Raw genomic sequence first — 22,901 nt, 5'->3', positions numbered from 1 at the left:
TTGTCAGGCTCTCTTTTTGGCTGCAGTGGTTATTATTATATTTACATGCTTCCAGCTCCCGTTTTTGCTCGATGACAGCTCGTACTTTTCCTTTTTCTCCCTCCCTTGCTCACAGACACATAACGGGTATGGCAGCACGGACTACACTGCCTATGATGCTACATTCTTTAGAGCTATACCTGTAGCATTCTGCCTGTTAGCCTAGCACAACAACAACAAAAAGGCCTCTCTCACCCAGGAAACACGCAGAGAGAGAGCGTCACCCTGTAACCATGGCAACCGTAACGCTGCCACTTGGAACAACAGAACGTAGCTGTCAAACAAAACCCAAACAGTCCTGACCCGCCACAATATGAAACAGGGAAGTACCGCCGTGTAATCCATTTATTTCAACAAAGTAACTGTATTCTAAATACCACCTTTTTAAACGGTAACTGTAACAGAATACAGTTACTCATATTTTGTATTTTAAATACGTAACGGCGGTACATGTATTCCGTTACTCCCCAACACTGAAGCAAAGTTATTATAATTGTGCATTTTCTAATAGCTAAAAAAATATTTTCAGTTTTTGCTTTCATTTTATTCACAGCATAGTTTTTTAAAACAGTTTTAAATGAAGATTTTGTTATGATATGTTTAATGTTTGTCATTATGTTAGTTTTAATACATTCAGAAACTTACAATAACAATACAGCAAGAAAAACAAATGACACACAGTCACAGATTGTATTCATAGGTAGTCCTATATTCAAAACATCACACAGATATATTCCATTTTGATAGAATGCATTTAGTTATATTATATTTATCAATTTTTAATAATCAATTTTTTAACCTGTTACTGTGTCTACACAGACTGTAACTCTCTTCTCTTTTCCTTGTTGCTTAACTTGCAGTTCCAGTTATTCCCACCAAATGATAATAATTTACTTTGTTTTCCTGAAATAGAAAGAAACTAAGAAATAAACATTAAATTGTTTAAAAAATTGTCTTTAGTGTTAAATGACAAAATCTGATTTGGCACCATTACCATGAAGAACTGAAGGCGGTGTTAGTTTTAAATTGTATTAACTGTCATGGTTCCTGGTTGCTGGCCCAAGGTTTTTGCGTTTTCAGAATGTTTTGTGGTTTTCTTGTTTTGATTATCTTTCTATTATAGTTCAGTTCTCCTTCTCTTGGTCTTTAGGTTTATTTTGGGTTAAGATAAGACTTCTGTTTGAGTTCCATAAGCTTCTGTTTATGTTCTACTTTCCTAGTGCCTCTCAGTTTTATTTATTTTCCTAGTTAATGGTTTCTTGTTTAATTATGTTAATTCCCTTTCGTGTCCTAGTTTCATCTCTGTGTCTTGTTCTCAGCGTCTCCTGGAAGTCATTCTTATCTCCCTCTTTAACGCTCTGTCTCTACAGTCGTGTCCCTGACAGAATCCTAACAGTTCTGTCAAGTTCATATATTTTAGTCTGGGTCTCAGTGTTTGTTACTTCGTGTTTCATTTAGTAGTCCGTTGTCCCATGTGCATTATGTTTAGTTTTACCTCCCCTTTCTCATTAGTCAGATTCAGTTCAGCTGCGTTCCCATGTGTCTCCATTTCCCCTAATCAACTGCCTGTGTATTAATTGTATGTCTCCCCTTGTCTTTAGTCATGTTCTCCCTCAAGCTGTGTGCTCTGTGCGGTCCATGGTCTGGGTTGTCTGAGTGATGAAATAACCAAATTATAATCATAGGTAGTCCTATATTAAAAATGTCACTCACATATTCCATTTTGATAGAATGCATTTAGTTAGGTAGCATTCTGGGCTCTTACTTCTAGCTGAGTATTTATACATAGGGTCATTTATTTCTTTAACCTATTACTGTGTGTACTCAGACTGTAACTCACTCGCCCATTCTCCCTCTCTCCCTCAGATTTGTGTTATGTATTTTAAATTTCTTAAGTTCAGCAATAAAGCAGCCTTTTGAGTTTATGTTTCATCTTCAGAATCCCGTGTTTGTGTCCAAAACCTGCCTGCCGTACAGCAAACCTGACACTGACAGTCATTTAATATCTTTTAAAAGTTTATATAATAAAAACGATGCAAATTCGACAATAATACCAGATATCAATAAGACATAGTAATGCAGTAGAGAAAATTATTATCTGTCATAGATTAAAACAGTCTTAAGAAGTATTCTACACTTCTACACTGGATTTCTCACTTATGCAAACAAAGCTGGGAAACAAAGAATAATGAGGAAAAACCAAAGCTCTCTGTTAGCCTGTTAGTTACTGTTAGGCATTAGTAGAACTTTTCTTTGAAGTGGCTCTAACGCTGGACTCTAACACTTGGTGGATAAACTCTCATATGATGTGAGAATGTAACTCAACTGTTTGTCTGAGGGAAAGCATGACTTTAAAAACACTCGTGGCTAACATTAGCTGGCATAATTTGGAGGCATAATGGCATAAAGTGGAAGATATAATTGCACATTGTTCTATGTATATTTATGAGTACGACATCCCTTTTTCTATTAAATAATCTAAAAAAAAATCACTGGCTGTATCTTTAATTATTTATAGAACAAAAAGAGGGGTACACCCATTCACACTCACATTCACATATATGGCCAATTTAGAGTCACCAATCAATTTAATACATATGTCTTTGGGTTATGGAAGGAAGCAAGATCACCCAGAGAGAACCCACACGGGCACAAGGAAAACATGCAAACTCCACACAGAAAGGCACCAGCTACCTAGCAGGTTCAAACCAGTAACTTCATGCTGTGAGACAAGTAAGTTAATTTGTAAAATATGGTTCCTATTGCTCCCACAATGGTTTGAGTCTATAAAGACAGTATAGAAGGGTTTGCTTTATGGTTCATAAATTGTAATTGACAATTTGCTTTTTCAGTTGGATCTACCCTGTGCTCACGGTGCCTATTTTCAGATGGCAAGGTAGAAAATGGTTCCTTGAGGTTTCACAAGATTTAACAATGTTTCTCTTAAATCTTAAATGCACATGCACAAATTGTATCTTTGCACATGCATAAATGCATACACATACACACCTGGTGCTGTGATTCCTCCAGGTTTCCACTGGCCCAAAGAGACAGGCCCAGGCGATGGCGTATCTTTGCTTCATCTTCTCTCCGACCTAACTGCTCTGCCAGACGCAGACCTAGGGAAACAGACAGCAGAAGAGATCAGACGCTAGTTCCAAGAGGCTGATACGAAAATCATCTCTTCCAAAGTCCTGGCACTGACGCTTGTGACAACTGTTGCTGTACTGAAGTGAATTCTTACTGACTCAGCCAGCAGCACTCACATTTGCCATTCCTTTTCTCCCACTGTTTCTTTTGTCTTTCTTCACCCTTGTTTTTTTATGCAGCTGATTCAAATTCAATTCAAAAGTCTTGAAATCTTCTCCTTCATCTCAGATATGTTTCATCTACTCCTGCTGCGAAGGCGCAGGCAGTTATAGCAAGTTGTATTTAGTTCTCATTAGGCTCTCTGTGCAGAAGCTCATCAAATATCAAGTTTTCTTCACACTTCTCTGCCTGTTTGTCTCTTTCTGGGCCTGTGATGGTCTGTGTGAGTATTGGTTGGGAAAGTTAATTGGAGACACACAAGTGATTTTTTTTTTTTACTCTGTCCTAACCTCAACTCTGAGCTGAAATTCTTTTCGCTTGTCGAGCTAATGATCAATTAAAATCCAGAGGATCTGTGAGCCAAGTGACAAACCATGACTCTGTCTTAGAGGCTCGATGAAGCCTGGATGAGTTCATAAATTAACCCAGTCACTCATTTTAAGATCCATTACAATTAGACTGTATTTTAATTTTTGTCAGCCTTTTAATGTGCGCATGTCTTTTTAATAGGAAAGAGATCAAAATGGGATTATTTTTAACAAGGTTGATGAGACACAAATATGTGTTCCAAAGAGAAGTCTAGTTAGAGATGTAGTTAAATCAAACAGGATTATCGACAACAACCTGCCTGAAGGAAACCACACTCTAGGGTACACGGCTGAGCACTGATCCTGTATTAGCCTGTGTCAGACTCATAAATACCTTTCATGCTTCTTGAGGATTTCAAAAACACCTCGCAATGTTCTCAGTCTTAAGCAACTCTGACTTTAAAGAAGATACTCACACGTAGATCAAAGTATGTGCTAAGAGCCAGAGCCTCCCTACATGGTCTCTGTACGACTGCAGGGGGAAAATGGTGACTAAGTTTTTGCTCGCTTTTCATCACAAGTTTGTGGATACATGTCAAAAATGTATAGTGCTTTTGAACACAGTGGAAAAGTTTAGATCAAAAACTCCTATCCTGCTGCTTTTGATTCAGACGTTGGTATCAAACCGTATGCTATATAACTGTTTCTTGTTGTTCTCAAAGCTTTGAAATTTAGTCTAGTGAACATGTCTGTGAAGGTTCTCAGTCATCCAGGTCATCGTAGTCAAAGGAGCTTGCAAAGAAAAGCGTCTGGACTTCTTTAAGTTACTTGAAGACGTTTCACCTCTCATCCGAGAAGCTTCTTCAGTTCTAAGGTCAAATGGTGGAGAGTCCCAGATATAAACCTGGTGGGAGTGTCCCCCCACAGAGGGACAAAAGGACCCCCTGATGATCCTCTAATCGCCTGAGCCAAGGTGTGGAACTGGGTGTGGGTCCCAATCAGCCAGAGTTTCGGGTGAGTTCATTGTGAAACCTGGCCCCACCTTATCATGCGAATTCCTGAGGTCAGATGGCCCAGGGTGTGAGTGGGCGTTAAGGCGTCTGGGAGGGGATCTCAAAACTGGATTATAGATGGCAGAGAGTTGGTGTCGTAAACCACCGCCTCTGTTCAAAGATGGTCGCTCACAGTGGACATAGATGCTTCTTTCACTCCTCTTTCAAACCATCTGTCCTCTCTGTCCAAAATGTGAACATTGGCATCCTCGAAAGAGTGACCTTTGACCTTAAGATGCAGATGGACAGCTGAGTCTTGTCCTGTGGAGGTCGCTCTTCTGTGTTGTGCCATGCGCTTGTGAAGTGGCTGTTTGGTCTCTCCAATGTAGAGGTCTGGGCATTCCTCGCTGCACTGTACGGCATACACCACATTGTTAAGTCTGTGTTTTGGCGTTTTGTCTTTCGGGTGAACCAGTTTTTGTCTGAGTGTGTTGCTGGGTCTGAAGTACACCGGGATGTCATGCTTGGAGAAAACCCTCCTGAGTTTCTCTGATACACCGGCTACATAGGGGATGACAATGTTGTTGCGTCTGTCCTTCTTATCCTCCCTCGCTGGTGTCTGATCTTCTTTTCTGCGCCTCTTTGCTGACTTTAAGAACGCCCATTTAGGATAGCCGCACGTTTTGAGTGCTTCCTTTACATGTGTGTGTTCCTTCTTTTTCCCTTCAGGCTTAGAGGGAACATGTTCTGCCCGGTGGTGTAGGGTCCTAATTACTCCAAGTTTGTGTTCCAGAGGGTGATGGGAGTCAAAGAGGAGGTACTGGTCCGTGTGTGTGGGCTTCTGGTAAACTTCGATGTTGAGGTTGCCATTCTCTTCAATGTGCACAGCGCAGTCCAGGAAAGGCAAACAGTCGACCTTTGTGTCTTCCCTGGTGAACTTGATGTTTTTATCCACAGCGATGCTTGATGTTTTTATCCACTAAAGTGGAATCCTTCACTGCGCACTGTGAGCGACCATCTTTGAACAGAGGCGGTGGTTTACGACACCAACTCTCTGCCATCTATAATCCAGTTTTGAGATCCCTTCCCAGACGCCTTAACGCCCACTCACACCCTGGGCCATCTGACCTCAGGAATTCGCATGATAAGGTGGGGCCAGGTTTCACAATGAACTCACCCGAAACTCTGGCTGATTGGGACCCACACCCAGTTCCACACCTTGGCTCAGGCGATTAGAGGATCATCAGGGGGTCCTTTTGTCCCTCTGTGGGGGGACACTCCCACCAGGTTTATATCTGGGACTCTCCACCATTTGACCTTAGAACTGAAGAAGCCTCTCGGATGAGAGGTGAAACGTCTTCAAGTAACTTAAAGAAGTCCAGACGCTTTTCTTTGCAAGCTCCTTTGACAGTCTAGTGAACAGTGTTTCTGCACAAAAATTTCTCAATTGTTTTCTGTTCCTGGACACAAATGTTGAATGCTGGCATTATTTTGACTTTTGAGTTATGTTTTCTCTTGCTGCTGGTTAGGTTAGGAAGCAAAACTACATATTTTTTGCTTGGTGGTAGACAGACTTGGTTAGGTTTAAGTAAAATTATGTGGATTAGCGTTAGGCAAAAAAATTAATTGGTCAGGTTTAAACAATAGTTACACTTAGTTAAGGCCAGATAATAAAACTCCTGGCTTGGGCCTTTTTGTGTCCTGTTTATCAAACTATTAATAAGCACTTCAGCACTCACAATCATGTATTTATTTTTATTAAAATTTCTATCTTTCAGTTTGTGGCTTTCCTCGCAGTTTCTGGTTGTAACCCACAAAAAAGACAGACCTAGTCCCTAATGAACACAGACAGCAACAATCATTAATACCCACACATTAACAAAAGTAAGTACTTGTTCATAAACATACCTCATTCAAGCATAAAAAAAGAGATTAACCAGTGTTGTGTCTACATATATGAGAAAAAAAAGCTGTTGCTGCAAAAAACACACAGTTAGTTCCAGTTTCATTAGTTGAATATATGAAAAATAAAATATAGCACAGTTTGACAGACATAAAATATTAATTTTGCATCAACAAGGTGATTCCCAAAGAGCTAATAGCCAAAAACCTGGCATGTTTTAGCATAGTGTCCAGTGTGTGTTAAAAACTTTTGAGAAAACTGGACCTCGATGAACTATTGCTTTCGTAGGTCCTTCATTCTGGCAGCTGACTGTACAATGCTCACACAAGATAAATACCTGCTAAAATATATATGTGTATATTATCACTCTAACTGCAGTTTAATAGATAAAATAAAAAAATCTCTGTGACATCTCTTCTAGTGTATTTTACTGTATATGGCAACCAGTTGTACATGGCACAAATCACTCTTGTATAGTATCTTGGCGTTAAAAAAAAAAAGAATTCTCATTGATTTTTCTGTTCCACTTTTTTCATCTATTCTTCCCGACCCTTTGCTTAACACACCAAGGGAATTTCCCAAGTCTGGGATATAGGAAGTCTATCTTTGGTAGGATGCTAACTATCAAGAGGCAATTCTTAAGGAATGGGTTATGGAATATGGAAAAAACTATCTCAAATTAGACAAGAACTGGACTGAAAATCAGTGTCAATTGGTCTGATAATAATAATGATCCCAATAATTTTGTCTCCTTAAAATATACACCCAAGACCACAAAAGATGGGTACACAGACCAAACAAATTTACTTTAAATTAAAGTTTTACAACTCTGTACAGACTACTGTTAGTATTAATGGAATATGTTAAACCCTATGATTGTAACTAACTTTATCACTACCCTGTCAGTGTGTTGTTGAATCTAGCAAAGCAACAGAGCAATCAATTAAGATTTGTCATCCACCAGAAAAGTGGGTAACTTAATTGGACTGAGCATTGGGGGCTGTGTCCATAGGCAGCAATTTCCATGTTCCCAGGACCTATTTTCTTTATAAGTCCTATGACGTTTAGTAGTGACAACTCTCTAAGTGTCCTCAGTGCATCACGTTTCTCCCCGTCACACTAGACTATCAGTTAAAAAGTAGTTTTGGACAAATACCACCATATCAATGTTACTTCTATATATAACCAACCAATGAAAATCACACCATCAGCCATTGTGGGAACACTAGAGAGTTATTTCTGAAAATCATGACCACCATTTTTATGATCTCAAATGTACGAAGGAGTATTAGGGCCACATTAAGAAAAATAAAAAATTATTGATCATTTTGAGAATAAAGTTGAAATTTCCGGCTCGGGTTGACCAGGTCCTTCCCACGCGTTGACCTCTGGAACGGCATGGGGGACGCCTCCCTCCCCCATGTGGTCAAGGGACGCTGGTGGGGCCTGCTCCACCTGCTTATGGTGTTCACTTTATGCTTCAAAAATCAAATATAGAAACCAATGGCTTACTTCACACTGTCCAAGAGGTCTTACACGGTCTGTTATTTACATGCAGTGCTGTGATATTTCCCCCTTAATTTTAAGCAGTTGTGCTTATTTAATCTTATAGAAAAGAGCAACTTAGGGTTACTGAAGACTTATTTTAGGTTATGTTGAAATCAACTATCATTTGTTAATTTAAACCTATTTCTAGTGGCCTCTAAACATATACAAGAGTAAAAGCATGAGCATGAAAGTGAGTGGAAAAAAAAGTGGGAAGCATAGGCGTTTCTGACTGACTGTGAGGACTAGGCCCTTAGAGTTATTTACATACAGAGTTATCTCTGCTCGCTATTTTAATTCATTTTCGTTAATATTATTTTATATCTCTTAATAGAGGCAGTGCAACATCCAATAAAAGTAAAAATGTTAAACTATTTGAACATCAAACAAGCAATACTTGTCTGAAGTTATACTGTTATAAATAATACCTCTGGAAGCAAGAAAAATGGTATAATGGAGATATAATGACACTGATTGCTTGGGACGGACAGCTGTGAATCAAAGCTGCCATGCCTCTATACCCAGTATCTTTGGATCCCAGGGGTTTGTTCTTTTTAAACTTTCATACATAAACACAGCAACTGCAATATCATCATGCTCACTATTAATTGTTGTAGCTAATGTCTTACCCTCCTGTAGGTACATTACAGCCTGTGCGTAGTTTTGCAGTGCATGATGTGTCCTTCCCAGGCTTCCATAGGCCATAGTCTTTGCTATCAGGTCATTGGTCTGTGCTGCAACACTCAGGTGTTGCTCCTGGAAGACTACTGCCCGTTCGTACTTCCCTAGAGCTTCGTAGGTCAGTCCCAAGTTGCCATAGGCTCGACCCTGGCCCCTGACACATCCAGTCTGTTCTGCTATATCCAAAGCCCTTTGGTGCCACTACAGCAGGAAAAATTAGGTTGCTTAGAGGAGAGGCTTGACAACTAATAAATTCTGTTTTCCCTGTTAATCAGTATAATTAAAGACATTTCATAACAAGGGGGGCTATCCTCTGCACATACAATGATGAATGTGATACAGACCTGTAGAGCTGTCTCGTTGTCTGCCATCAACTGATAGACACCTCCAAGTGCATTGCTTGCCTCTGCCTCCAAGGATTTATCCTGATAGTTCAAACAGAGTTTAGCTCATTCTATGGGCATTATGTGTTTTTAATATACCCCCCCCCCCCCTCCCCATATTAATTATCATATTCAGCAGGGAAAAACAAAATATGAAATAAAAACATGAACATTTTGCTGGTGAAAACTTACCCCTGCTATGTGTGCAATGTTAAGCTGGTGCTCCAGACAAGAGAGGGCCTGCTCATAGTTGCCCAGCTGGCTATGTAAGGTGCCCAGCTCCCCATAAGCCTGAGCCTTACCTTCTCCTTCACCACCTAGCTCATGAGCTACTACCAACCTCTTCTCAAAACACACCAGTGCTTGCTGGAGACTACCCATGGACCTGAAGTAGGAGAGGGAGGAGAACAAAAAGGGGAGGGACAAAAACTGGTATGATAATGCATTTTTTCTGCACTTTGCTTGTTCTTGAAAGCATGCCTCCTGTTTTTGTTGTTTCTGCAACATTTAAAGAAAAGAAGGCAAGTTGGTCCATATTAACAGAACATTTTTCTCTTTATATCTACTCAGAGAAAAACTAGAGAATGAAAGTCTACGAAGGTTTGTTCTAAATCTGTACTCTACATTACCATTTCATTCACACTCCAGACAGCAGGAGCAACAGCTGGATAAAGTAAACCCAACGTAAGCCTTGTTCTTCTGTCAGTGAGCATTACTTATGTTGTATCATATGAGAGTTGCCCGCCATGGGATATGTGTATGAAAAAGGCTTTTTGCTTTTAATACGCTGCAGAGTTCTGACTGTATTTATTCTTATTATGACTCTAATTAAAATGTGTATAAAATGCTTGTGGCAAGAAATGCTCATTTAAAACTCTTGCATGAACGCTATTCTGTATTAGAAAGGTGTATCCTAACTAATAGGATAGAACATAAATAAACACAACATACATTTTTACGCTGATGTAAACAGAAGTCTGCAGCACTGTAGGTTTGAATTTATTTCTACATTTAGTGGGAAATCCAGGGAGACTTCAAAACCCTGAAAAATTTCCTAATTTTATTTGTCCTCTTACTAGAGTTAGAGCAGTTGGTCTATGGAGAATCATTTTAAAATTTGAATGCAAATTTTATTTCAGTAATAGAAACAAACAAACAAAAAAAAAACAAGACAGGAAATTATAAAATTAAGTTCTGAAATGAATTGATAGTGATATTTAAATTAAACGCTTAAACGCTTATAGATTATTTCAGCCTTGCTCATTTCAAATTTGGCCAGTTAGGATTTATGGGTCATGGCAGACTTAGACTCTCCACCTCCTCATGAGCCCCCTCATACAACACTGTGTATCAGGACAGCAAGTGCAATCTCCTTGTACGTTTCTAGAAACAGAATTTTTATTTAAATAACATATAATGCTTTTCTATTTCTGACTGGAACAGTGCAAGCATCAGTAACAGGAAGATACAGCAAGAAAAGAAGAGCTGGTTTGGAGGTGGTTTGCAAAGTGGCTTGCAGATGCACAGTACCCTAATAGTGTGCCCTGTATTAAATTTATCAAATGCATGTATAGAAGGGTATCGTCTGAGCCATAACCTGTTGTTGGAGTAACCTTGTGGTTTAACTTTGAACTAAAACTGTTCTCACTTTGATTTTAGTTTCACCTACCTGTGCGCATTGCCAAGTCCTCTGTAGGCTTTCTCTTGGTCCTGGACATGACTGAGACTCTGACCCACTGCTAGATACCTCTCATAATACTGTATAGCCTCCTCATAATCTCCCAAAACATCATAGCAGTCTGCCAGGTTCCCATAGGCCCTGCCTCTGTCTAGCATGCTCTCAGTTCCACTTAGCTGCTGCAGCATGGCCAGCTGCTGCTCAAAATAACCAATAGCTTCCTCAAACAATCCCATGTTTATCTTGGTGATGCCCATGTTTCCATGGACCTGTGCCTCCAAACGGGCATCCCTGAGCCCCTGTGCCAGGCCCAGCTGGGTCTCATAACACTGGAAAGTTGTAGCATAGTCTCCCAAGGCCATACGAACAGCTGCTAGGTGGCCAAGAGCACGGCACTCCCCCTGCTGATCACCTAGATCCTTTCGGATAGTCAACTCCTGGCTGTGGAACGACAAGGCCGTATCCAGCTGGCGGAGAAGCCTAGGTGGGAAAAAGTGCAAGAACACTGAATTAAGATGAGTCAAGGGAACTAGAGCAAGTCATACTTCAGTTACGACCATCATGAAACAAGCGTACGAAAGTCACACATTAGTTATAGCCAAAACCTGGTGTCCTTTGTATAGTATGGTATTTCATGTGGTTTATTATTTTTAGAGCCAGTCTGTTGCAAAGGATGGATGCTTATATGCTACTTCTCTTTGTTAATAACTTAACAATAAGTTAATACTAAAAGATATGCTTTATTGAAAGATACAGTTTAAATTAATAATTAGTTTTCCAGCTGTGCCCAGTATGCAAAAAGGTACAGTTTTTGGGAAGGACAGAGGAAACTATTGTGGATAAAAGATTTCTTGGAGTACCAAGCTTAAATGGACCAACTCTGGGAAAACTGAGGTTTTAATTAGTAAGCTGCGCCTTGAACTGTAAGTTTAAATTAACTACTATTCATAGGAATTTGTAGAAAGCACAGAACACGTCTATTAACTGCTGAGAATTGGCACAGAATCTCTTGTCAGTTGGCTGAGACTTTTTAAACTCACATGTTTTTGGAAACAGGCTTTTTCTTTGTAACTCCAAAGTAAATAGCAGACATTACAAAGAAAATGGTCTACAAGCAAGTGGCTTTATAAAGGTAAATAAATACATTCTCTAACCGTTGTCCCTTTTGCCTCTATAAACTCAGCTGAGCTTTCCCCAATATATTAATTATTCATATTTGATTATAGTTTAGCAGATAAAATGATCATAACAGAACAATATTTAACATCACTTGAAAAGTACATAGTAATAATATTGTGCAGATTTTTGTTTCTTTTATGTAAGCATCAATTAGCAGCTAAATTTCTGCTTTTGTGAAGCACAATCTCTGCAGCTTGATCTGGTACGTTAATATTTTAGCTCTACAAACTTTTGACGGCCTCCAATAAACAGGAATGGCTATATTACTAAACTTAGGTTTTAAAACAATACAACACATTCATTTGTTCATTTTTTACACGCACTGTTTGTGTGTGGTTGACACACTGGTTAACCAGTTTATCACCTGTGAACTGAACCAAGTGCTGAATAGGCGTCAGCCTCCATCTTCTGATCATTGACCTTCTGAGCCAAGGTTAATTGCTGCTGGTAGAACTTCACAGCTCCTGGAAAATCACCCCGGCACATGCACACATCACCGAGATTCCCAAAGGCCCTGAAAACTGCCTGCTGACAAATATAATCACACAGATACTGATTAACAACCTCTTTTTGTGCAAAAGACAGAATTTCAAGGTTTATGAAATGAAAACATAATTAACAGGTGACCTGTGTGTTGTCCAGGGCTTGTGCTAAAGAAAGCAAATATCTCTGACATTCCTCTGCTTTGTTGTACTCCCCCAGTGCTTTGTGGGCCAGACCAAGGTTGCAGTAGGCTTTTGCCTGTGCTAATTTGTCCTGGAGATCCTTAGCCAGGGCCAAATCCTGTTCATAATACCTGGAAAAATTTAAACTTTTGTTTTTTATCGTGCATCTTGTTTCAATGTAATATAAAAGCATAAATCCTTAAATTGAGAAATTAAAGTCTCATTAACATCCATCCATCCATCCGTCCATCCACTTTCTGCTGCTGGGCCTGGTTGCGGGGGTTGTAGCCTAAGAAGAGAAGCCCAGACCTCTCTCTCCCCAGCTACCTCCTCCAGCTCATCTGGGGAACATGGGAGCTTTCCAGGCTAGTCAAGAGATGTAATCTCTCCAGCATGTCATGGGACAGCCCCAGGGCCTTCTCCTGGTAAGACATGCCTGAAAACCTTGGCCAGGAAGCATCCTGAAGGCATTCAAGTCAGATGCCCAAACCTCCTCAGCTGGCTCCTTTCGATGTGGAGGAGTAGTGGATGAATGGATGAATGTATGTATGGAAAACACAACATATGGCCAACGGGCCAACGGGGTCATTTTCATTATATGAAGTTCAGTTTTGTAAGATTTATTTAGTCTCTGACCTGACAGCATCTCTGTACTGTCCAAGACAGTAGTGAGCATAACTCAGGTTATGGCAAACTTTGCCTTCTGCTTCCAGGTCCTGCAAACCTGGCGCCAAAACCAGGTACTGTTGGTAGTAGGGCAAGGCCTGAGCATATTCACCTCTCCAGCTGTGAAAGTTACCCAAGTTTGCTGCAAAAGAAAATAATGGTGAGCAATATTTTTCATGTTTCATTCAACTCAACTCAAGTGCATTTATCTCTTGACAGGTTTACCTAAGGCTCTTGCTTCACTTTGAGTGTCTCGCATCTCTCGTGCAATGGTCAGGTGGTGCAGGTAGTGCTGGAGAGCTCGGTCGTGAGCACCCAGCGCTTGGTAGGCCACAGCAAGGTTACCATGCGTGGATGCCTGAGATGGACGATCGTTCACCTGATAACACAAAGACACATCGTGATTCTGCTTTCCACACGATCGTCCGCATGTTTTTTGAAAAGGGTCATAAAATTTACCTCCAGAGAGATCTGCAGCTCTTGTCTGTGGTACTGGACTGCTTGGTCATACATGCCAAGCGCATGGTAGGCATTGCCCATGTTGCCATAGGCCCTCCCCTGGGCAGCGTAATCACAAAGTTCTTGGACGAAGGACAGGTGGGCTTTGTGAAACTTTAGCGCAGTGTCATACTCTCCCTTCATCTGGTGTATGATGCCTGTGATAGGAGATGAGAGGAGGAAAAAACACAAACTATTGAACTAACAAGGAAACCATTAAGATGCAGGTAAACTCCAAGTTTAATCTCTTTTAGCATACAAGATTTGAACGTTCTTGTTATTGGTCATGTTCTCAACTTTAGTCACAACACTAATCCTAACCATATGTTTTAGCAAGTGGCATGGACAAAAACATTTCAATAGGACAAACAAAGTCTATGCAAAGCGCCCAGGTAACATATCTAATCTATGAAGTCTTGTAGCATGACAACTACAAGCTGTATCAGGTAATGCTCTTATTAAAATAAAGCTAGCTCATTTCAGTTTCTGGCCTCTGGCTGGCAAGTCCATACTAATGATTGATTTTCCAAGAATGATCTTAATTTTATGTTTCTAACTTGTTTCATTTAAAACTGCACTATACCTAGCCCCATCATTTAAACTCCAAATGTCCATTTCAAGAGGAATGGACTTTGTATACAAAAATGGTCACCACGGCAAAAAGCTGTAATGTTGAAGTGGTCAGACAACTCTTCGATAATTCCAGTTCCAATAAAATCAATATTTAGGTGTGTTAGTTAAAATGATTATTTCCTTTGTCACCAAACCCCAAAGACTGGAGGCAACTTTTTTTTTAAAGAAGAATAAAAATTACATATTCAGAAAGCATACAGTTATTGTTGATCACCCACATCTCGGAGGATCAAGGTCATAAAACCCAGAAAAAACTTCCATGGACATAGGGAAATTTTAAAGTCCAAGCTCAAGGAAGTCAGACAAGTGAAGTTTAAGTCCTCAGTTTTGTGATTTTTTTGGTCTCCAAGCCTCAAGTCTCCACAGCTCTGTAGAATGGTTTATCCAGCGCTGTTTGGATTTGTAGGATTCATCAAACAGCAATTACTGCACATGTAGGGAGCATGATGAACAGAGTAAATTCCCAAAACGACATTAGGAGTTATAAATATGCAGCATCTGTATGGTGGTGAATATAAATGCCCACATGGTTTCTTGAACTGTAAAAAGGATATGAGCAGAGTGGTGAATAATTAAAAAGCTACAGTGGGAGACCAGATAAGAATCCGCTACACCCTTTCCCCACTCACACTAACTTGCATTAACATCTGTTTAACTTACCGGTATCAAATCGCATCTTAAGTGTGATTTCATAGCAGTATTAACACCGTCACTCTCCGTCAGTGATTTAATTGGAATGTTTACGTTTTCTTTTCTCTCTTCTCGTTTTTTTTTTCTCTCTTTTCCCCCTCTTGTTTTTATGCTGCTCACCCTCGTCCTTGGTTTCTTTCTTTATTTCTTTCACTGCTTCGATCACCTGCTTCCACACTCATCCACAAACAACATCATTTATTTCGACACTTACTCACCGCACGATCACGCACAGTCATGCGCTCAACGGCAGCACATTTACATCAGTCAGACAGTGCACACAGACCTACAGGATACACACACTTAAGCCAAGCATACTCATATTAGTAAATATGCAAACACATAGTCAGACTCAGGGAGCATCTCGCCACACATTTTTTCTCTCTCTCCCTCTCCTTATTTATGAACAAGTGATGTATTCTCTCCACCTGTCTAAGCGACACACACAGAGTACACCCCTAGTTATGTACAGACATCTATGGGTGCACTAAGATTCGTTACATGGAATGTAAATGGAGCTGGCTCCAGAGAAAAGAGGTTAAAAATATTTAACCAACTCAAAAAACTACAGGCAGATGTTGTCCTTTTACAAGAGACCCACAGACCTCTTAGAGGTTCGAATGAACTTAAAACACCTGAGTTTCCTAATGTGTTCTCAGCTTGTTATAATTCTAGACAAAGGGGAGTAGCAATTTTAATCCATAAAAAAATTAATTTCACAGTACTCGATACAGTTATAGATCCAGAGGGCAGATTCTTAATCATTAAACTATCTATACTTGATAAAAAGCTATGTATTGTAAGTGTATATGGTCCAAATGTTGATGATCCCTCATTCTTTCACGGTTTTTTCAGTGCACTCTCTGAACACTTAGATGGCACACTTGTGCTTGGAGGTGACCTCAACCTTGGACTGAATGAAGAAATGGATAGGCTCAATACAGCAGGAACTCGGCGTAATTGGCAGTCCACAAATATAATCAAACAGTATATGAGCGACTTTGGTCTTTGCGATGCATGGCGCTCCCTTCACCCCACCAGTAAGGAATATACTTTTTTTTCACATGTTTATCACTCCTACTCTCGTCTGGATTATTTTTTGGTCAGCAGCTCACTGCTGAGTGACGTTTCAGACACTGAGATTCACCCTATAGCTGTCAGCGATCATGCTCCTGTATCTTTAACACTAATGCACAAGAATAATACTATGCCAAGTAAAAACTGGAGATTTAATACATCACTGCTTAAAGATGAAGACTTTATTAAATATTTTAAAAAAGAGTGGACTTCATATTTAGACTTTAATGACACTCCCGGAACATCAGCTTCTGTTTTATGGGAAGCAGGGAAAGCTGTGATGAGAGGTAAAATAATTTCTTTCTCATCACATAAAAAGAAAAAAGAAAACAAAAATATTCAGGAATTAGAAAAAACCATCAAATCACTAGAAGAAGCCTACGCGTCCCACCAAGATCAGGAAACATTGAACAAAATACGCAAAACAAAACTAGAATTAAATGAGATAATTGATAAAAAAACAAAATTCTTAGTACAAAGACTACGCTTACAAAATTATGAACATAGTAATAAATCCGGTCAATTTCTAGCAAACCAGCTAAAAATAAATAAAGAAAAAACAACTATATGTGCTGTTCAAGATTCATCTGGGAACACAATATATGAATCGAAACAAATAAACAACATTTTCAGGGATTTCTATAAAACGTTGTATTCACCACAAATAAACCCATCTAAAAAGGAAATTGATCAATTTTTAGACAACATAACTCTCCCAAAATTATTAGACTCTCAAGCAATGGCACTGGATTCGCCACTGACATCAGGTGAACTCCAGGAAGCCCTGATAAGTATGTCCAATAATAAGGCTCCAGGTCCAGACGGCTTTCCTGCAGAATTCTACAAAGAATTCTGGACGATTCTAGCACCAGTTTTTTACAGAACGTTGTTAGAAATCAAAGAAATGGGCAGACTTCCATCAAATATGAATTCTGCAAACATTAATCTCCTGCTAAAACCAGGCAAAGACCCTGTATATCCCTCAAGCTATCGTCCAATATCCCTTATTAATGTAGACCTCAAAATAATCTGCAAAGCTCTCTCGAAGAGACTAGAGAAAATAACCCCCCTCTTAATTCATCCTGACCAAACTGGTTTCATAAAAGGTAGGCACTCATCAACAAATACACGTAGATTACTTAATTTGATAGATTACTCATACAGTAAAAACCTTGAAACTACAATATTTTCCTTAGATGCAGAAAAAGCGTTTGACAGAGTTAACTGGAAATTTCTATTTGCGACTTTACACAAATTTGGTTTTGGATCTTCTTTCATCAACTGGTTAAAAATATTATATAATTCCCCAACAGCTTGTGTCAGAACAAATGACCAGACATCCTCCAGCTTATGTCTCCTGAGGGGCACCAGGCAGGGATGCCCACTCTCCCCTTCACTGTTTGCAATTTTTATTGAACCACTAGCAGCAGCAATTAGACAGAATTCAGCAATTAAGGGCATAAAATGCAAGAACGTGGAACATAAAATCAGCCTTTATGCTGATGATGTGTTACTCTTTCTCCAAAATTCACAAACCAATATCTCTGGGGTGATTGAACTGATAAACTCTTTTGCAAGAATATCAGATTACTCAATTAACTGGTCAAAATCTACAGTCCTTCCTATTAATTGCTGCTTCCATAATTCCTCTTCTACTCCACTGCAATCGGGAAATATAAAATATTTAGGTATTAATATTTCTCCCAAGCTTGCAGATCTAACTAAATTAAACCATACCCCACTTTTAAAGAAAGTAGAAGGTGATCTGGCTAGATGGAAATGTCTACCCATATCACTCATGGGAAGGGTTGCTGCTATAAAAATGATGGTATTACCAAAAATAAATTATTTATTCTCAATGATCCCAACTAAACCGCCACAAGATTGGTTCAGATCTCTAGATTCATATATGTCCAAATTCCTTTGGAAAAATAAGCCCCCACGTATAAGCTTAAAAACACTACAAAAGACCAAGGATAAAGGAGGATTAGAACTACCTAACATTCAGCACTACTTCTTAGCCAACAGGCTTCAGTTTATCTCAGGATGGCTAAAACATACCCTCTTAGATGAACCTTGGCTAGATGCAGAACAAGCACTTTGCAATAATCTAGAGATTTCAGATCTACCATTTATCAGCTCAAACATCCAACGACATGAATGCTTCAAAAGCATCAACATCAGCTCTTCTCTGACAGCATGGTGGGAGTTTCTGAAATTGACAGAGTCTTCATTAATCCCATGCAAACGTACACCTATCTGGAACAACCCTGACCTATTACAAAACAATAATATGATAAACCTTTCAGATTGGAATGGTAAAGGAATCAAATATGTAGAACATATACTAGAAGGAACAGAATTTATTTCATTTGACAGACTAGTTACACAATACGGGATCAACAAGAAAAGATTTTTAGAATATCAACAAATTAAATCCATAATAAAAAAGAAATTTAAACTGGGTCAAGTTGAACTACAAACACCACCAAGTGTGGTTCAATTTCTTACTCTTAAAACCCCCAAATTACTATCCAAAATATACAGAATGCTTTCTAAAACAGATGAATCAATATCACTTCCTATTGCAAAATGGGAAGCGGATTTATCAGTTAACTTAGACCAAAACTTCTGGTCTCAGATTTGCTTAAAAACCTTTCATCTAATCAGAAATCCCAGTCTTCAATTAATTCAATACAAAATACTACATAGAGTGCACTATACAGGTCATCGGATGTTCAAGATGGGCTTTGCATCTACCAACAACTGCTCACACTGCCAAACCAATTCACCGGACAATTATATCCACACTCTTTGGTTCTGTCCACCAGTTCAGAAGTTTTGGCGTGAGATATGTGAAGACTTATCAAAGTGTCTGAAATGTAACATTCCAACTTCCCCCTTGGTGTGTTTGTTGGGCAGCTTAGATAATGTCACTTCAGAAAAGAATATAGCCCATATGGTTTTCACTGCCCTATGCATAGCCAAGAAAACAGTCCTCATGAACTGGAAAAATAAAAATAATCTTAATTCTAACCAATATAGAAATTATCTATTAGATTACATCAGTCTTGATACAGCCTCTGCCACCACATCAGATCAATCGCTCTGGGCTCCTCTGATCAGCTCCATCACCTAGTGGGGGTGGGGGGTCATATTTTGGTCTCGCCTTCACTGTTGTGATTGGTGTGGGGGTAGGGTCAGGCTTAGGGCGTCAGGGGGTTCCCCGGGAGCATCTTCCTTGGGGGGCTCAACCCGGGGTAGCGGCCATGGCCAATTGGGGGCTCTGTTGGCTCTTAGGTGGCGGTTTCCTCGTGGCTACGTGCAGCGGGGCTAGGGGAGGGTCTGTGCTGACGGACGGGGGTTACTGACCTGGTAGCCTGGCTGCCCCTGGGTGGGTCCGGGACGGGCGTGAGGTTCTGGGGGCGCTCCGGCTCTGGCCTGGGGCCCTGGCCGGGCCTCGGGGGCCTGGGTCCTGGTTGGTGTGTTGCCGGGGTTGTGGGCGGGTGGGTGTATGGGGGCCCGGCCCTGGCGCGGGGTGCCACCGGTGCATCGAGCCACCTGGGGGGCTCTTCAACTGGTGGGGGAGGGGGGTTGTCACATCTTGCAGGAGCTTTCCTCTCTCAGGAACTCTCTCTGCAAGAGGGGGAGATACAGGAGAGGTGGAGGAAGATCTCAGCCTGGGCGTCTATTGTCTTATGTAGTCTGGAAGATGAGTGGATGATGGGGTGGGCGCAGTTTTCTCTGTGGTGGGGTTGGGTGGACTGCCCCGGGCTCTGTGGGGCCGGGCGGCGCCGCTGCACTGGGCCCCGGTTCGGATGGGCCTGGGCCCCCCTTCCCTGGCGGACCGCGGGGTATGGGGGTGTCTACTGGGGTCAGCGGGGGAGCTGGCCCCAGGGAGGGGTCACTTGCCCCTCCCTTCCTTCCCTCCCCATCTCCAGCTGCCTCCCTCTTCCCGCTCCACCACAACCACACACACATGCAGGGCCTTGGAGTAGGGGTGTGTCACCAGGGTGCAGAGGAGGTAACCCCCCCCCTCTGTCCCCTTCTGGCTGCCTCTGCCTCAATTTTATCCCACAACTTAGACATTCACATTACTCACACTCTCATTACACATACATATAGGATCTTGGGGGTGGGCACGTTACACGGAATCCCAATTACCATCAGGGTGTACACTTCACCCCTGGCGTTGTTGCCCACCTCTCAATTTTAAATACACGTAGACATTGAGGGCTAGCAGGAGGGACTATGCGCTTACCTGCTGCTCTCTGGCAGGTAGCTCCATGCCCTCCTGGGTTTTAAAGGCACCTTAGAACACACATACATCAACACTACAATGAGCGGGTGGAGGGAGGTTAGGAGTCTTCTCTCACCCTCGTTCTCTGCGGCCTGCTGGAGCAGGGGGGCTAGGAGGAGGAGTTGGCCGTCCGACTGGGGTCCGGAATGTGGGGCCTCCCTGCTGCTGCGGAGTCGGGGCGGTCTGCTTCTCCCCACTGCAGGGAAAAGGGTAACACAACCTGGGTCTGGGTGCAGTTCCCCCCTCCAGGGGCAAGGGTACCTAGACCCAGTTCGTAGAGTACGCTTAGGGAGTGTGATTGTGTGTACAGCGTCTCTTTATGTCTGTCTCCACGTTGGTTGAGTGTGGAGTAAGTGCATATGAGAGCATGAGGGTGGGAATGGATGTTTGTATCTGTGTGTGCCTGTATGTCTGTGTATATATGTCAGGTTGAGTATCAGACGCCATCTCTCTGAGGACATCTCAGGCCCTCCAAGGTTTAGAGGCCTATCTCCCCCCACCACTTCCCCTGCCGGGGGCGGACTCCCTCAGGCATCGGTGCGTTGGTGGTTCTTTGTGTCCGGGGGTGGGCGTCCAGGTACACACCGGCTCACTCCTTGGCGGCTGCTTATCGGGGCCTGGAGCCTGGGGCTCGCTTGGGCCTCTTCGGAGGTGGGGTGCCCCCGGCCTCTCGGCCTGGGGCTCGGTCACTCAGGCACAGCTGGCTGCCGGCGGGGCTCACGGGCACGTCACTGCAACCCCCCCTGGCTTCTGCTCCGTGGCTGCTGGGTGACCCCTCATCTGGGACTCTCCTCAGCTCTTTCTGGGACAGTGGCACGGCTGCCCCTCTGTTGGTCTTCCTTGGTCTCTTGTGTTCTGGGGGCCTCTGGATGTCTGGTGTTTTGATTTCCTCCATACCTGCTTCATGCCCTGGAGGACGGGGCAGTGGCCCCCCACACCCTCTAGCAGATCATTACATGAAGGAACCTTTTAAGAAAACAAGCGCGTCCATGCTCACAGGTGTACACACGGGTGATCACACACACAAACTACACCCTTTTTGGCTCCTACCTCAAAGCACACTGTGCTGTCGATCTTACGTGCTGCACAATAATGTTTAATATTTAGTATTTACTGTCATATTCCCATATATCATTGTGATGTTGTTTATTCTATTACTCTCGTTTTCTTCTGCTTGTTTTCTTTTTTCTTTCTCAACAGGTGATCCAGGTGATCGATATATGTATTTTTTTTTTCTTTTTTCTGCTTATTCTGTTGGTTTTTGTTTTATGCCCTTCTCCCCCGTCCCTCTTCTCAACTGTTTTTCTTTCCCTCTTTCTTTCTCCCTTTTCTTTCCCCCAGTCAAGTCTGTCCCGTATTCAGCAAGTGAAAATAAAATAAAGAATAAAAGGTGAATCAAATGGACCATTACGGCAAAGCTGGGATGGTCAATTTGGGAAAGACAATCCGTTGGGCATCTTTCTTCGCCTTTAGACAATAATTCTGATGGCAAAAGAGCCAAACGGGACAGGTTAAAAAAAAAAAAAAAAAAAAAAAGCTACAGTGGGAAATTCAACAAATCTAATAATATCTGCTGCTGTGTCTCTTCAAACTTTAGTATAACATATGCAGAAATCAGTCTCTCTGTCCAGGGAAAAAGAATTGGGAAAACTTAAGTCCCAGTCGCCTTCCCAACTTCTTCTGTCATGATGTGTCTTTGCTGTCAACAACCCAGTTTATGGAGCCAGAACAGACAAAAGTTGGGAGAGAGAATAGTTAAGGAAGAAACTTGGGGCACAAGAGAGGAGAATGAAAATTTACATTTTATGCTAGTTATTTCCTGTACTCCAAAATATGGTACTTGTCACCCTCCTGCATTTAACTGACAACTGTGCACACTGGTTATTTGCAATTTAAAATGTACCTACTTTGCTTTTTTCTTCATTTTCTGTGATACACTCTGCTACAGTGCTGGATACTCAAACTGTGGATATGGCCACATATTGCAAATAATGAGATCAGTGTATCTATAACTAATTCTTTTGAGCCATGTTTTGAACAGTTTTTTTTCTATTCTGCATGATATAAGAGTGAAAATCCAGGCTCTCTGGTTGGAATCACAGCCAAAGAGCCTGGATCATACAGAATCCCTGCCCACTTGCTGTTCATGTTTTTATTTATGAGGAGCAGCCAGTCAAAAGAACGTTGGCTAAAAAGGAGGTGCAAGGGAACTGAAATGGCTTGTTTTACACAACGGGTGAACTTGGGGTTGCACTAAAGCCCAGTATAAGATTAATAATGGTAATTTTGTAAACATGGAACACTACTTTAGAGTCCAATAATAAAAATAAACGAGCAGAGTAGAAAATGAGCACA

At 41.3% G+C, this 22,901-nt stretch overlaps 1 protein-coding gene across 3 annotated transcripts in view; it reads right to left on the bottom strand.

Annotated features, from left to right (window-relative positions):
• The window catches only part of ttc28 (tetratricopeptide repeat domain 28), a 149,660-nt gene that overhangs the window by 25,630 nt on the left and 101,129 nt on the right, over positions 1-22,901 (bottom strand). For 2 of the 3 annotated variants that reach the window (XM_035913857.2, XM_087843927.1), the window contains exons 9-18: positions 13,808-14,004; positions 13,574-13,727; positions 13,319-13,490; positions 12,645-12,813; positions 12,382-12,542; positions 10,830-11,318; positions 9,353-9,545; positions 9,122-9,202; positions 8,726-8,978; positions 3,049-3,158 (exon numbers count right to left, since the gene is read on the bottom strand). In XM_035913857.2, coding sequence (XP_035769750.2) covers positions 3,049-3,158; positions 8,726-8,978; positions 9,122-9,202; positions 9,353-9,545; positions 10,830-11,318; positions 12,382-12,542; positions 12,645-12,813; positions 13,319-13,490; positions 13,574-13,727; positions 13,808-14,004 — 1,979 coding nt within the window. Of the gene's footprint in view, positions 1-3,048; positions 3,159-8,725; positions 8,979-9,121; positions 9,203-9,352; positions 9,546-10,829; positions 11,319-12,381; positions 12,546-12,644; positions 12,814-13,318; positions 13,491-13,573; positions 13,728-13,807; positions 14,005-22,901 lie in introns of all 3 variants that reach the window. The other variant, XM_087843926.1, reaches the window with a different exon arrangement.

The sequence above is a fragment of the Neolamprologus brichardi genome, chromosome 7 (assembly GCF_056152115.1).
Source record: "Neolamprologus brichardi isolate AB-2024 chromosome 7, ASM5615211v1, whole genome shotgun sequence".
NCBI lineage: Eukaryota > Metazoa > Chordata > Actinopteri > Cichliformes > Cichlidae > Neolamprologus > Neolamprologus brichardi.
This window is presented reverse-complemented; position numbering and strand designations above follow the sequence as displayed.